General features: G+C 36.0%; 2 protein-coding genes across 2 annotated transcripts; both read right to left on the minus strand.

Annotated features, from left to right (window-relative positions):
- Window positions 1–5,510: 5,510 nt before the first annotated feature.
- Window positions 5,511–6,107, minus strand: LOC136845526 (110 kDa antigen-like). The gene has a single exon (XM_067115706.1). It carries the CDS (start codon window positions 6,105–6,107, stop codon window positions 5,511–5,513), a length of 597 nt encoding a protein of 198 aa, XP_066971807.1.
- Window positions 6,108–6,199: 92 nt separating this feature from the next.
- LOC136845527 (neurofilament light polypeptide-like) lies at window positions 6,200–7,163 on the minus strand. Its single transcript, XM_067115707.1, has 2 exons — window positions 7,082–7,163; window positions 6,200–6,447 (listed from the first exon to the last, which is right to left on the minus strand). The coding sequence occupies exons 1-2, from the start codon at window positions 7,161–7,163 to the stop codon at window positions 6,200–6,202; spliced, it is 330 nt and encodes a 109-aa protein (XP_066971808.1).
- Between the last annotated feature and the right edge of the window lie 10,005 nt (window positions 7,164–17,168).

The raw sequence follows: 17,168 nt of genomic DNA on the forward strand, positions 1-17,168 counted from the left end.
TGTCTCATTTTCCTTGAAGCTTATCGCAACTCTCTCTCTCTCTCTCTCTCTCTCTCTCTCTCTCTCTCTCTCTCTCTCTCTCTCTCTCTCTGTTATTATTATTATTATTAATATTATTATAGTTTGCTTTATTATTACAAATATTATTATTATTATTATTATTATTGTTGTTGTTATTATTATTATTATATTGATGTTTTTGTTGGCGTTTTGATAATAAATATTATTATAATTACAGTGATTATTTTTATTATTTTTTTCTCTCATTCATCCTATTCTACTGGGTGGTATTTATAGTATAGCGTTCCGGGTTGCATCCTGCCTCCATAGGAGTTCATCACTTTTCTCACTATGTGCGCTGTTTCTATCTTACTCTTTGCATGAGTCCTGGAAACTCTACTTTGGCATCTAATTTTCCAGATTCCTTTTCAGGATCTGGGGATCGTGCCTAGTGTTCCCTATGATTATGGGTACAATTTCACTGCATATCATATCCTTCTTATTTTCTATTTCAGGCCTTGATACTTGTCAATTTTTTCTTCCTTCTCACTACAATTACTCTGGTGTCCCGCCATTATTACGAAATCAATGAGAGACACCTTCTTCTTGATTTTGTCAATCAGCGTCAAGTCTGGTCTACTGGCACGTATCGCCCTGTCTGTTCTTATACCTTAGTCCCAGGGGATCTTTGCCTGATCATTTCTGTCACTCCCTCGGGTTGGTGTTCGTACCACTTATTACTGCAAGCTGGCTGGTGTTTCTTGCACAGGGTCCACTGGAGGGCTTTTGCTACTGAATCATACCTCTCTTTGTACTGGTTCTGTGCAATCGTCGGATATTCGCTTGCTATGTGGTTTATGGTCTCGTCTTTCATATTGCACTTCCTGCGTATGGGTGAGATGTTATTTCCATCTCATTCTCTGGACACATCTGGTTCTTAGGGCCTGGTCTTGTGCCGCTGTTAGCATTCCTTGTTTCCTTCGTGAGTTCTCCCCTCTGTAGCCATTGCCATGTACAGTATATTTCTGGGTCTTCGTTTACTTTTATCAGTCCTTCTTCCCATGCACTCCTTATCCAATCGTGCTTAGTGGTTTCAGAGTATTGCTGATGCTCTGATCTCGATGTTGACGCCCCTGTGCTTAGTAGATCTCTCCCTCCTTCCTTTCGTGTTATGTATAGTCTGTCTGTATTTGCTCTTGGGTGTCGTGCTTTGTGTATTGTCATGTGTTTGCTAGTTTTCTGGTCTATGCTGCGGAGTTCAGCCTTGTCACGTGTTTATGACTTTCGTCATGTTTCCGGCATTGAGTTTTGACTTGAGTATCGCCTTCAGTCACTGCATATATTCTTTCCTGGTTGTGTCCTTCATCTCTTGGTGTTTTATATCCTCTCCTATTATTCCCAGGTATTTGTATCCTGTCTCATCTATGTGTTGATGCTATTCCCGTCTGGTAGCTTTATCCCTTCAGTCCTTGTCACTTTGCCTTTTTGTATGTTGACCAAGGTGCACTTTTTCTATTTCAGTTATTATTATTATTATTATTATTATTATTATTATTATTATTATTATTATTATTATTATTATTATGGGTGTTACTGTTATTGTTGTTGTTGTTATGATTAATAATTTTCATTATGTTCATTCTTGTACGTAATTAACTGCTGAAAAGTTACAATCGTATGAATAAATTCATTCATAAGAATGTTAATATTTCCAGGATTCTCACGTCAAGTATTAAGTTTAAAAATACATTAAAAAACATTACTACAGCACTTTCGTCGTTCTGCCAACAGCAGCCTTCTTGTACCATATTAATATTTTCAATCATTACTGACGTATTAATAGCAGTTTATCCTAATGTTCTTTGTCTTAAGTCACCATAACGGAGTAGAAATCTAGAAATGTTCGTTCGTACATTAACAGAATTGTGGCGGATTTACGAAAAATGCAGTTCCTTATCATAGCATGACGACTGTTACCACAACTCACAAGCTTATTGATCCTTGGTGGTAGCATTTGGCAACTAACGCACTGTGATAGTTGTCAGTTTAAATTAGATATTTTCTCCAGGCACCAACTACTACTACTATTCACTAATATGTAATAATAATATTAATAATATTAATAATATGTGTCAATAATTAACGTGATCCGTATAGCATAAACAGGTAATATCTTTGTGAAATTAGGGACATTTTTTGTATGTAAACAATTAGATAAATTTCATTCCGATAAGACAGTATTATAGTGAGAGCTCTCAGGATTTTCAGTTATACCGGATAGTGAAAGTGAATGGTTTTCTTATAAATTTTATTTATACAGCACTGAATGTTTACAAATGCTAGGCATCACAGAGGTTCAATAACAAAAAATGAACGAATTCTATGTGTACAGAAATTTGCATAATAATTACATTTTTTATTAAAAAAGAAAATCCATGGTCAGTCTCAGTAATAATATAGCAACGTATCGAAACTGCACAATAAATTTGTTTAACTAGAAGCCAGTAAACTTGGTTATTTGTAGAAGGCTGTGTGTTCCTACTTAGTGCCCGTCTGGAAATGTCATATCTCTTAATTATATAAAACCTGTGCCCTGTTATTTGTAACATTTGTAAGTAAGTGATATGTAAGCCCTTGATAAATTACTTTAATGGAGTACAAAAACATTATATTTCTATCATATATCTCCATGCTGTGTTTTACTTTATGTATCGGTAATATCCATAGAATTAAAATAGAACTTTCCGAAAAAACCGACATTTCTCAACTCGGGCAACGGACCGTAGTTTCCCTTCGTATATTCTTTAAGTAACTGACGATGAAAGTCGACAAAATCTTTTTTCAGGCTGTGATCCTTCAAGGTAGTACTAAGAGCTTCCACGAAAGAGCATCCTTTACTCCCTTCGCGATACGTCACACCATTGCTTTGGAAGCAAAGGCACAGACTGTTGCAAATCGGTTCTTGCATCCTGACGGGTCGCTGTTCGCGCCTTAGGCCTAGATTTTCCATGTAGTAACCCGATGCGAAGTCGAAAATGAATATCTTCGGTTTATTCCGAAGCTGCGGGCAGTCTGAATCCCTAAATAGCCCCATCACCCACTCTGTCGTCAAGAGCTTCAAGTCGCTCGTCAGGAATGCTTCTTTATTCACGCCATGACTGGAGATGAGAGATGGCGCAATCAGCTTTGCCAGCGTCCGAATCTCAAGATAAACCAGGTACTCTTGACTTCGTCCGCTTTCAGTGACTTATGAACGTCGCAGGTATAACCTAGTTCCCCGAATACCCTTGAGAGATTGGCTACGTCGGCGTCAGAAGATTCTCGTTCTATTTCAGGTCTTTTGAAGAAGGTTTTGAAGTTCAAAATGCACACGTGACCCGGAGAGGAAGTCTTCTTTTTGCTTGCATCGTGCTTTTTTGTCGTCCGAGCATTTCTATTCGGTGAGTTTACCTGTATTGAAATAATCATAAATCAATCATCAAAATAATGTTCTAGGCTGGGAAAAAAAACTGTTTTCTGGTTCATATATATAATTGCGTTTAAATTCCACCTTAATCTATATGAATAAATGAAAAGTTATTACCTCTCTCAAGTGAATTCTTGTCGATGATCTAGTACGTATTGTACAGGCTTTCTTGACATCATGTTTTTCTTCCTGCCAAGTAAAAGGAAGTCTTGTAAATTATCATATTTTGCTAAAAACATGTGTGCTTTATGCAGTTAATGATCTTATGAGATATTTCAGCTTTTAGTGCTGAAAGAAATTATAAATTCAGTGTGCAATAAATTTCCTGATGAAGTTTACAGTTAGGTGTCACGACTTTTGGAATCTGGTATACATTATTTGCAGATATAAATAGCTACAAGACTTAAAATATCTTTATCGTGTCAAGAAAATTGATGGATATAATCCACGTCACCTCATAGTTTCCATACCTTCAAGTATTCGCGAATTCCTCGCCGTGCAATGCAAACGCAAACTGTCTCTGGCTGTATTTATCCGTAGCTCTGGACATTATTCCATCTGCCAAACTGCCAACATCGTAATCAGGATTAGCTCCCAGTTTTAGCAACGAAATGATGCCGTTCTTTTCTCCTTTTAGCACTGCTTCAAATAAAGGCCCAGCAAGCTGAAAATATAATTTAAGGAATTTTTTAAAATTTGGAAGGAGTCATTTGACGTTTAAAGATACAGAATTGAATGAAACAGGTAGATATACTTCAGGAATTCAGTGACGAATAGCAGCTACTGGAATTATTACCAAGTCCTTGTAAGTTCTGCCCGACGAGTCTCTCTTGTTAGGCTCAAATTCCTCATCAACAAGTCAAACCTTAGAAGTATCTGTATGTGACCTTCCATTGCTTTATATGCACTGGTGTTTGCCCATCCTTATTAATAAGATTTGGGTTCATAAATTTCAACTCAAATAAAGAACAGTCTCATATTTGATTGCTGGCTGCGGCGATATGCAGAGTGTGCAACTGTCCTTTTCTTCTAATGGTTGGCCCAGCTAATTCCCATCAGTTCTTTGACAAGCACCATGTTTCCCGTCTTTTACTGCTCTGTTATCTGCACCTAGGTGATAATAAAGTGATGTCAAGATTACCCATCATCAGTAAGTGGAGCAAAAGGCATCATTTACTTATCTCAGTCAGTCAGTCATTATAAACACAAGTACTACAAAGACATAAGTAAAATGGAATATATTTATAGCTTTTATCACTTAGACTGCCTGCATTAAAAGTCATTATGAAATTACCTTTTGCTGTGATACGTTTGATAAAGAGCGATCTTGATACTCTCTTCTCATCTTGCTTATAGATCTGGTCGTGATGGACGTCTGACTGGAGATATTTTCTGTCCTAGGCACTTTGGACGGAAGGGGGCTGTCGGCCTGATTTCCTATTTTCCTTTTAGAGGGAGTTCTTGATTTCATTTCTCAGTAGGGAGAGTTATCAAGGTCCTCGTAACATCTAATGTCTGATTTTGAGTTATTCTTTACAGAAGACATGGTGTTTAACCCAACAGGCAGGCAGAGGACTTTACGATCTTGCTAAATGGGCACAACCTTTTCTTCACGTAGATCATCGTTTAATAAGCTTTTCGTTTACGGAGAGCACTTACTTTAAATCTCTAATAGGAGTTACCCGACTTCCTCCTCCGATTGTTGTTGATGTTTTTTCTTGAAGATAATATTTCATAAATTGGGCACGAGCATTGCAAAGGGCTTGGAACTATTGCCGTTTTCACATTTTCAAAACCTAGGGGCAACTTGACGCTGACTGTGCCTACGTGTTTGCTTGTCCCCAACACTGGTACATTTCTTGTTATTTTTGGCTGTTTATGTTCAAGTTCAGATAATCTACCTTTATTTTCTTCTTTAGTAGAATTAACTTTTTCATTTATTTTTTGTGTCCTCCTCTTTCAATTCTTTGCACAAACGTTTCTTCATCACAGTGTCTCTGGTTTGCATCTTGAACTTCTAGAGGCCTTACAGTAATCTTTATTTTTATTTTGGGTTATCTAAAAGGAAGAAAGCATTTACTTTTGCGTTGATTACTTCAGTCTGCTCCTGGTTATTCTCTTTTGATAAGACCACATTTTCTTCATTTCCACTGGCTACTGTAGTTGATGTCTGATCAGAAGAGTTGAACTCTTTTTCACTAAGCACCTGGTCTTTTTGTAGTACATGGTTTTCTTCTGGTGTCTGATCTTCTTGTGATGGCTGGTCTTCTGATGTTTGGTCTTGTTCTGTGATTTGGTCTTGTTCTGTGAGCTGGTCTTCTTCTGGTGTCTGGTGTTCTTCTGGTGTTTGGTCTTCTTCTGATGTCTGGTCTTCTTCTAATATCTGCTCTTCCTCTGATGTCTTGTCTTCGTTTGATGGCTGGTATTCTGGTGTCTGATCTTCTTCTGTAGTCTCGTCTTCTTCTGCAGTTTGGTCTTCTTCTGTAGTCTCGTCTTCTTCTGGAGTCTGATCATCTAATGTCTGGTCTTCTTCTAATATATGGTCTTCTTCTGATGTCTTGTCTTCGTCTGATAGCTGGTATCCTGGTGTCTGATCTTCTTCTGTAGTCTCGTCTACTTCTGCAGTTTGGTCCTCTTCCATAGTCTGGCCTTCTGCTAATGTCTGGTCTTCTTCTGAAGTCTGGCCATCATCTAATGCCTGGTCTTCTTCAGGCGTCTGGTCTTCTTCTGGTGCTATAGTCCTTTGTTTGACTGCTGATCTTCTGGTCTCTGGTCTTTTTCTGATATGTGGTCTTCTTCCGGTGTTTGGTCTTCTTCTAATATCTGGTCTCCTGGTGTCCGGTCTTCTAATATCTGATCTTCTTCAGTTGCCTGGTCTCCTTCGGATGGCTGTTCCTCTTCTGATGACTGATCTTCTGGTGCCTGGTCTTCTGATGTCTGGTCTTCCTCTGGTGGCTGGTCTTCTGGTGTCTGGTCTTTCTCTGAGTGTATGGTTTTCTGACGTCTGGTCTTCCTCTAGTGTCTGGTCTTCTTCTGAAGTCTTGTCTTCTTCCAGTGTCGGGTCTCCTACTGGTGTCTCGTCTTCTCCTGATGGCTGGTCGTCTTCTGATATCTGGTCTTCTTCTGATGTCTGGTCTTCTAATATCTGGTTTTCCTCTGATATCTATTGGTCTTCTTCTAATGTCACAGTGTGCTTTTTGATATCTGGTTTTTCAACTACAATATCTGATCTTCTGGTGTCTCTTGATTTTCTAATATCTGATCTTCTGATGTCTGGTCTTCTTCTGATGGCTGGTGTTCTGGTGTTTGGTTTTTGGTACAGCAACTTGGCTATTTTCTGCAGTTAATGATGAATCTTTGCATAAACTTGTATGGTGGATGTCTGATTCAAATGATGATACTCGAGACACATCATTTTGATCGACAGACCGACTACCTGATGGTGGAATTTCTGATTCCTGGAGTTGCTTTGATGTTCTGTTATTCAGACTTTCCAGATTCAACATGGGTGGTTCATTTCCAGACGATTTTCTTGCAACTGGGCTTCTAGTGGATGGTAGATTACCAGATTTCCCTATAAAACAAATTTCATCAGTTGGGGATGAACTGATAGACCTCTGTGATAATTCACAGTTTCTGCTGATGATGCACTCAGGATCTCATCAAAAGAAGCATCAGCACTATTCTTGGACTTCATCGGTAAGGTATTCCTAGCAATTGCTTGGCTCCAGCGCCATTGTCAATAACGATGAGTTCTGATATCTTATCAGTGCTATCAGCACCAGAGTATTTGATAAGAGTTCATCGATATCCATGTCATCGTCTGACAGAAGTTCATAACCTTTCACCTGAATCAGCAACATCTGTCACAGAAGCATGACTTGCTCTTCCCACTAAAACTGTATCTTCCAGCCCACAGTCAAGGGAGCGTGACACATTATTGTCTAGTACCTCAGATGAATTACGTTCTTCAGCTGCAGATGTACTAACAAAATTAACACCACTGTTTCTTTTCTGTAAAACAGGGCCCTTATCTCTTGTACAGTTCTCTGAAGAAAATGATGAAAAATTACACTCCTTTTCAATGATACAGAAGATTATTCATTCTCGTCTACTGCTTGGAGTTGCTCGTCTCTTATTTCCAAATGAACCAGTTTACTTTCAAAAGGCAGGACCCGCAGCTTGAAAGGTCTGCTTGAGCTGTGAGTCTGAAAACTTGAAAAACTCTTCGATCTCCACAAACTTTTCAACTTTGAGAGAGATGGAGGTTCGGATATCACACATTCTTTTTCCATGGCTATGTTCGTTTCTTTGTTAAATCCCTCTTTTACTTGCGGTGAGTCTTGTACTTGAGCTAAAGAATGGTTTGATTCGGCACTGCTTTGATCTTCCCTTGGTACCTGGAAAGGATATTGGTCTTTTATACCTCTGTGGACTAAGATTTAAATCAGATATAAGTTTCATGACCAACGAAAAAAATAAGTCCTAAGATATTTCGCATAAAAGCTACACAGTTGTGATGATACTAAAGTACATTCCTGACAAGGCTGTTGATTAGTGTTAATTAATAATAATAATAATAATAATAATAATAATAATAATAATAGATATATAGAAATCTGATCAATTCAAAAGTAATTCATTCAAAACTGACAATCATTTTACAGTAACACCTCCTTCAGAGAAACGAATTTTAAATTTAAATTTTACGTGAGAGAAAAGGAAAAAAAATATTACTTATAAATACAAGAGCATTCTGATATTTGGGTGAACGCGGCAAAATCACTAGCATTTCAGTCGTAATTGCCTAAAATACACACCTTCCCCAGGTCCATACGATAAAAGAAAGAAGCCGCTGTTGAAGAGAAAGCCGAGAGGAAATTAACCGAAAATGCACCTCAGGATTCTTCTGTCAGGAATTTTCCTCGTGAATGAAATAATACCTTGTCCCTGGTAGACTGCAGGTTACTTAATATCACTCGATTTCGCTACTCGTGCTCACAATCCAAGTTAGACTAGGCAAGCTGACACAGTGGCGAACGCTGGCTGAGTGGTAGTACGGGAGTCACAGCGGGTCTTTTTATCCGCTACTCGGCAACTCGGCCGACGCAACCTGCTTCAGCATGAATTGGCCCACCTTGTCTCACAAAAGCTTGACAGTTCTTGTTCACCGTATCGAGGACTATTGATGCGAGTGAGATATGTAGGTGTTTGTAAATGCGTACCTATGTAAGTGTGTTTGTCTTCCTCTCTTGGTTTGTGTTTATACAGTATAAGTACGTATGTAAGTGTGTAATTTTTCTTTTTTATTCTCTGTGTAAGTGTGAGGAGTACTTAATACTGGTGAAATAATACCCAACAGCTTATCATTATAAACATATATATATATATATATATATATATATATATATATATATATATATATATATATATATATATATATATATATATATCTATATAGTAGTATTATTATTGTGTGTGTGTGTGTATACACTAGGTTCATGCACGTACTAATTTAAAAGTGATGCAATCTAGCATGAGCAAGTTATTATTCAGGCAACGGAGCCTAACACAACACTATTAAGACTGCCGTATTTATCAGGTTATATTATACGACTTTGAATGTGTCCAGTTCCTACGTTTAATAAAGATCGTACGCACTTTGATGAAGAATTAAGCCCAGGGTATAGGACAACTTTTACTTGGGTCAGTGAAGGCCAATCTTTCCCTGGTCAGGTCAAGACCAGTTACGTTAGGTTAGGCTGGGCAAGGAAAGGTAGGTTAGATTAGTATGCATCCATGAAACTCAGTAATTGGTCTTTCATTCTCCTTACTGTAAATTTGGAGACCTGTCTCCCTGGATGCTGTTGCTACTTTCAAGTTTCAAGGAGGCTGTAACGCTACTTTTAATTAACCTGTTCCTTTACATTATTTTTTCTAACATATTGCTGTTTATGTAATTTATTTTTCGTTATTTGTTTAGCTTATACCGTTTTATATCCGAGGAGGAGGTTAGTTTTTTTATAGTAGGTATTAAAAATATTGACCAAAAAATAACCTTATTACCTGAGTTATTTATTTTCTTGTTGAGAAAAGAACGTTGTTAAAATTCATCCTTCACAGTGTTGCATACAAGCGTAAATAAAAATTAATATTCAATTTAATTCCATGCTTAAATGAATCAATGTATTAGTTTTAAGTAAGCTCAATCAAATTAATGCCCTTTGAAAACCCATTAAACCATTTCATTTAAAAAAGCTCTCCCAATGCTAGAGTGTTTGAAAGTCCATTTGACCACATTCAAGCATTTTACCTAATAAATAACCAAATAAGCTAAAATAAAATAATTTTTTTTTAGATTAAGTTGGCCATATACTAACACAGGGCCTTGCCCAAAAGCCTCCCACAGTTGTGGTTATGCATACTAGGGAGTAAAGGCCTAGTTTGGACCTCTGGAATGTGACCTACCAAGAGGAGGGGGGGTTGGCTTAAATTAGGCTGGTTTATGCCAAGACTGGCACTTTCATATTGGTGTGATAAGGTGGCATAAGGCGGAAGGGGCCTGGTGGACCCTCCCAATCAGCAGAGGATACATAGAGATATGAGTCATTTGAGTAAAACTTTTGGCTTTGAAAAGTTTTAGAATACTGTCAATATATTTATATATATATAATAATAGTATATATGTATATATATATATATATATATATATGTATATGTATATGTATATATATATATATATATATATATATATATATATATATATAGAGAGAGAGAGAGAGGATTTCCTGTTCCACTTTTTGCTGTTGCTTTTGTTCCCCGTTTAATTTATGAATTTTTAACTAAGTATAGGAACTCAAGGAACGACTTACCGAAAAGAACACCTCGTGAAAAATACCTACGGACCTTTCACGTTATATTTCACTACACACTCGCATATCTATAAACCTCACTGTTACTTACCAACTTCTGTCTGTTATATTCGCTTTTCAAAACAAATTCCCAATAGCAAATCTTGACCTCTCCATCTATGAGCGTTACTTGTGGAATGCAGTAACACAGAAAACGCAATCATAACAAAGATCGAAAACATAGCAACTGAATCTAGCTAATGCAGTAACCACATTTAAATCCTCCTGATTAGAAAAGGGTGTTTTGCTTACATGTTACACATCTTATGCAAATCAATAAAACACTGAAATGCATAAACCATGCTCAGCATAAAAATGTTTTTCTCTGATTAAAGTTGACCTTATGCATGCAGGAATAAAATAAATGTCTTAAGAAGACCTCTGTCCATCTTTTAACAATACCCTATCAACAGATTTTGAGAGGATCTTACAAAACTATTGACATGAATAAAACATAAGTTCCTGAGACAATCTGAAGTGCACTGCAAACGACTGCAAGCAAGTTCAGAGAAAACTCCGATCAGAAAAAGAGGTCGTCGACATTGAAATTTATCCTACACAGAAGCTGCTCAAAGAATCCTTTTAGTTTCAGGATTAAATCAGATTAATGTCCTTTAAAATCCCTGCAAAATAAAGAATGAAGATACAAGTTTATGAGATCATTTTAAGGGCCTTAAAACCAGCAGTAAGCAAACTCAGAGGAACTCCCATGGTGGAAAAGGGGTGTTGTCATTAAGATTCATCCTACAACAATCTTTCGTACGTATTCCACATTAGCAGAATATTGTTAAATGTATCTAAGCATAAGTTTTTTAAGTAAGCCAGATGAAGTTAACGTCCTTAAAAAACCTGCACCTTTTGCCAGGTTACTTTAAACAGATCTGCCCAGCTAGAGCGTTTGACAGACCAATCGAAATATTCGAGCAGGGTTTTAAACAGCATTCCATAAACCAAAGGAATACCCTCGCGGCAAAAAATCCCTGTCTTCTCATTGGCTGTATCATTCTCAGCTGTGATTGGTCGTTTTTCTTGTTCCTACCTATGACACTGTTTACTAGCTACTGACGTCGCCAGACTTTTATTTGTCATGTGTTGTATTCTAATAATAAATAATTTAAAAATCAAGTGATGTTCTTATTCTAGGATAATAGCCTCATATTTCATATAATTTTTATAATACTTAACCATACATTGTAAGTATGTGGCCCAGAATAATACAGAATAATAGAAATAAAACACTACATATAAAACTAACTGGATTCTTCTAAGTTCTCGTATTTAAATGAATGAACCACAATGGTGAAACAACTATTGAAATTAACTGAATACTAGTTGTTTAAATCTAATTCTTTATGATTAAGATTTATAATTAAATAAATTAGATATTAAAATATATAAAGTGAGCAGAAAAATAAATTAATCAAATAAAACAGAAAAATTTCAAAGGATTGCTGTATAATACATTGGGTACAACGCAAGATGTCGTCTGCATAGCCAAGAAAAATTAATAACTGACGCCCTTTCAGAAAAAAGAATGGGATAATTATGGCCGAGACAGAGCTTTTCATCGTTCTGTTTTCCTCACATAGTCTTACGAATATGCCATAAAGTCTTCCACAATAACCGACGCTGGAAACGATGAAAGGGTATGTATTCATATAAAACAGGATTAGAAGTTTTGTCTGCAGGTGTCTCGTGGCAATAAATACTCATACGTAATCAGCAGTGGGCGGTCGTAGAATACTATGATCCACTACAATAACGGCACTGTTCGTGATACGCTAACTGGTAACGTCATGAACAGTTGTCATATGTTACAATCTAATACTAAAACATCAAAAAAATCTAGTAGTGTTCTTGTTTCGAATTATATAATTAGAATTATACTTAATTTTCAAAATACTGAATCGCTATGAATAAAATATTTGACCCAAAATAAAGCAATAAAACAAAAATAAAACATTATATAAAACTAGGTGGATTCTCTGAGAGAGCAATTTGTTTTATGAATGAACCAACTTGAGAAAAGTCTTTAAACATCTATAAGAATAGTAACTGAATTTTAGTTATAAAAATCTAATTTTATATTGTAATGATTTAAAACTTAATGCTATATATTTAAAAATAGAAAAAAGTGTGTATAAAAATGGAAGTAATCAAATACAATAATAATTTCCAAGGAATGCTTGTTTACAGCATGGCTACAGTTCAAGACGACGTCTGCATAGCTAAGAATAAAAATAATTACTGGTAACTGTTCAGTACAAAGAATTTCATAATTACGATGGATAAAGTATATATCATCATTCTATACTCATCTTATAGGCTTAGGAATATGCCCTAGAGTTTTCTGGTAATAGACACAAATTATTTAAAATGGCATATTAATATAAAACAAGTTAAAAAAGACTTGTGATTTGGTGTCTCATGGCAACAATCATGTGACATACAAACAGTAGTGGGCGGGCATAGTATTGATGACGTCACCATGGATAACGACCAATGAGAGGACAGATATTTCCCGCCTAAGGATCAGCATAAGGTGAGGGGGTTCCTCGGCTTTATGCGTTGCTGTTTGGAGGTTTCCGAAGTCGCAATTTTCGTAGATTCAAACGCTCTAGCTAACAGGGTTGGGTGAATTGTTCTCGCTTGTAACGCGAGTTTTGTGTTTCAAACGCTCTAGCAAATGGGGATAGATGTATTTTTTCTCGTCTGTCGACTCAGTCGTGAGTTTCTAGTTTCAAACGCCTTAGCCTATTGGGATAGCTGTATTTTCTCGCTTTTGTCGTGAGTAGTTTCAAACGCTTTAGCTAATTTTTGTCGTGAGTTAAGAGTTTCACATGCTTTAGCCAATGGGGATAGATGTGTTTTCTCGCTAGTGTCCTGAGTTTCGGGTTTCAAACCTTTCCGTCAATGGGGATACATATATTTTCTGGCAATTTCGAGTTTCAAATGCTTTGGCCAATGGGGATAGATATATTTTTTTGGTGAGTTTCGAGTTTCAAATGCTTTAATTAATGGGGACAAATATGTTTTCTGGCGAGTTTCGAGTTTCAGATGCTTTAGCCTATGGGGATAAATGTATTTTCTGGGAATTTCGAGTTTCAAGCATTTAGCTAATAAGGATAGGTCTATTTTCTACTTTGTATTGGGTTCAAGAGTTTAAAACTTGCTCACAACCAATGAAGATAGGTGTATTTTCTAGTGAGTCTCGAGTTTCAAATGCTTTAGCCAATGAGGATAGATCTTTTTTCTGGTGATTTTAGAGTTTCAAACACTTTAGCCAATGGGGATAGATGTATTTTCTAGCAAGTTTCGAGTTTCAAACACTTTAGTCAATGGGGATAGATGTATTTTCTGGCAAGTTTCGAGTTTCAAACGCTTTAGTCAATGGGGATAGATGTGTGTTTTTCTGCTTAGTTTCAGTTTCCAAATGCTTTAGTCAATGGGGATAGATGTATTTTTCTGTCCAAGTTTCAGAAGTTTTCAAACACTTTGTAATGGGATAGATGTATTTTTCTCGCAAGTTTCAAGTTTCCAATGCAATGGGCGTAGATCAATTTTCTCGCTCTTGTCGTGAGTTTCGAGTTTCAAATGCTTTAGCCAATTGGGATAGGTGTATAACCAAATAAGCTAAAATAAAATAATTTTTCTTTAGATTAAGTTTGTGCATATACTAACTGAGGCCTTGCCCAAAAGAAGCCTCCCACAGGCATTAGTGGGTATACTAGGGAGTAAAGGCCTAGTTTGGGCCTCTGGAGTGTGACCTACCAACAGGAGGGGGGTTGGCTTAAATTAGGCTGGCTTATGCCAAGACTGGCACTTTCATATTGGTGTGATAAGGTGTTATAAGGCGGAAGAGGCCTGGTGTGGACCCTCCCCAATCAACAGAGGGACATAGAATATGAGTCATCTGAATAAAACTTTTGATTAGAAAAAGTTTAGAAATCTTCAATGTATATATATATATATATATATATATATATATATATATATATATATATATATATATATATATATATATAGGATTTGCTGTTCCACTTTTTGCTGTTACTTTTGTTTCCTGTTTAATTTATGAATTTTTAACTAAGTATCAATAAAACACTGAAATCCATAAACCATGCTAAGCATAGAAAAGTTTTTCTCTGATTAAAGTTGACCTTATGCCTGCAGGAATACAATAAATGTCTTTAGAAGACCTCTGTCCATCCTCTAACAATACCCTATCAACAGATTTTGAGAGGATCTTACAAAACTATTGAGATGAATAAACATAAGTTCCTGAAACAATCTGAAGTGCACTGCAAACGACTGCAAGCAATTTCAGAGAAGCTCAGTTAAGTATAAGAGGATCGTCGACATTGAAATTTATCCTACACAGAAAGCTGCTCAAAGAATACTTTTAGTTTCAAGTTAAATCAGATTAATGTCCTTTAAAATCCCTGCAAAATAAAGAATGAAGATACAAGTTTATGAGATCATTTTAAGGGCCTTAAAACCAGCAGTAAGCAAACTCAGAGGAACTCCCATGGTGGAAAAGGGGTGTTGTCATTAAGATTCATCCTACAACAATCTTTCGTACGTATTCCACATTAACAGAATATTGTTAAATGTATCTAAGCATAAGTTTTTTAAGTAAGCCAGATGAAGTTAACGTCCTTAAAAAAAAAACCTACCTTTTTATGAGTTACTTTAAACGGGCTCCACCACATTAGCTAGAGCGTTTGAAAGGCCACTTGACGACATTTGAGCAGGTTCTTAAACAGCATTCCATAAACCAAAGGCACACCCTCATGGCGGGAAATTCCTGTCTTCTCATTGGCTGTATCATCCTTAGCTGTGATTGGTCGTTCTTCTTGTTCCTACCTATGACACTGTTTACTAGCTACTGACGTCATGAACTGTTGTCATGTGTTGTATTCTAATAATAAATAATTTAAAAATCAAGTGATGTTCTTATTCTAGGATAATAGCCTCATATTTCATATAATTTTTATAATACTTAACCATACATTGTAAGTATTATTAGAATAATACAGAATAATAGAAATAAAACACTACATATAAAATAACTGGATTCTTCTAAGTTCTCGTATTTAAATGAATGAACACAATGGTGAAACATCTATTGAAAAATTAACTGAATACTAGTTGTTTAAATCTAATTATCTTTATGATTAAGATTTATAATTAAATAAATTAGATATTAAAATATATAAAATGAGCAGAAAATAAATTAATTAAATAAAACAGAAAAATTTCAAAGATTGCTGTATAATACACTAGGTACAACATAAGATGTCGTCTGCATAGCCAAGAAAGAATAACTGACGCCCTTTCAGAAAAAAGAATGGGATAATTATGGCCGAGACAGAGCTTTTCATCGTTCTGTTTTCCTCACATAGTCTTACGAATATGCCATAAAGTCTTCTAATAACCGACACAAACGATGAAAAGTGTCATATTCATATAAAACAGGATTAAAAGTTTGTCTGGTGTCTCGTGGCAATAATCCTCATACGTAATCAGCAGTGGGCGATGCGTAGAATACTGACGTCACTACGTAACGACCGGCACTGTTATTATTACGCTAACTGGTAACGTCATGAACAGTTGTCATATGTTACAATTTAATACTAAAACATCAAAAAAATCTAATGATGTTCTTGTTTAGGAATTATATAATTAAATTATACTTAATTTTCAAAATACTGAATCATATGAATAAAATATTTGACCCAAAATAAAGCAATAAAACAAAAATAAAACATTATATAAAACTAGGTGGATTCTCTGAGAGAGCAATTTGTTTTATGAATGAACCAACTTGAGAAAAGTCTTTAAACATCTATAAGAATAGTAACTGAATTTTAGTTATAAAAATCTAATTTTATATTGTAATGATTTATAACTTATCACTGTACATTTAAAATAGGAAAAAGTATGTATAAAGAGAGTAATCAAATGCAATAATAATTTCCAAGGAATGTGTTTACAGCATATACAGTTCAGAACGACGTCTGCATAGCTAAGAATAAAAATAATTACTATTGTATTTAGTGCAAAGGAATTTCATAATTACGATTGATAAAGTATATATCATCATTCTATACTCATCTTATAGGCTTAGGAATATGCCCTAGAGTTTTCTGGTAATAGACACAAATTATTTAAAATGGCATATTAATATAAAACAGGATTAAAAGACTTGTGGCTTGGTGTCTCATGGCAACAATCATGCGACATACAAACAGTAGTGGGCGGGCATAGTATTGATGACGTCACCATGGATAACGACCAATGAGAGGACAGATATTTCCCGCCTTAAGGAATGGCATAAGGGGAGGTGTTCCTCGTCTTTATGCGTTGCTGTTTGGAGATCTCAAATATCGCGAATTTTGTGATTTCAAACGCTCTAGCTAAAAGGGTTAGGTGAATTGTTCTCGCTTGTAACGCGAGTTTGTGTTTTCAAACGCTCTAGCAAATGGGGATAGATGTATTTTTTCTCGTCTGTCGACTCAGTCGTGAGTTTCTGAACAATGCCTTAGCCTATTGGGATAGCTGTATTTTCTCGCTTTTGTCGTGAGTAGTTTCAAACGCTTTAGCTAATTTTTGTCGTGAGTTAAGAGTTTCACATGCTTTAGCCAATGGGGATAGATGTGTTTTCTCGCTAGTGTCCTGAGTTTCGGGTTTCAAACGCTTTAGTCAATGGGGATACATATATTTTCTGGCGAATTTCGAGTTTCAAATGCTTTGGCCAATGGGGATAGATATATTTTTTTGGTGAGTTT

The sequence above is a fragment of the Macrobrachium rosenbergii genome, chromosome 14 (genome assembly GCF_040412425.1).
Source record: "Macrobrachium rosenbergii isolate ZJJX-2024 chromosome 14, ASM4041242v1, whole genome shotgun sequence".
NCBI lineage: Eukaryota > Metazoa > Arthropoda > Malacostraca > Decapoda > Palaemonidae > Macrobrachium > Macrobrachium rosenbergii.

Excerpts from the sequence above, each read along its gene's own strand:
- LOC136845526 (XM_067115706.1), bottom strand. The coding sequence starts at position 6,107 with ATGGAAGAGGACCAAACTGCAGAAGTAGACGAGACTACAGAAGAAGAT.
- LOC136845527 (XM_067115707.1), bottom strand. The coding sequence starts at position 7,163 with ATGAAGTCCAAGAATAGTGCTGATGCTTCTTTTGATGAGATCCTGAGT. Across the intron at positions 6,448-7,081 it reads AACTGTGAATTATCACAGAG|AGAAAGACCAGACACCAGAA; the intron begins GTCTATCAGTTC and ends CCATACACTCAG.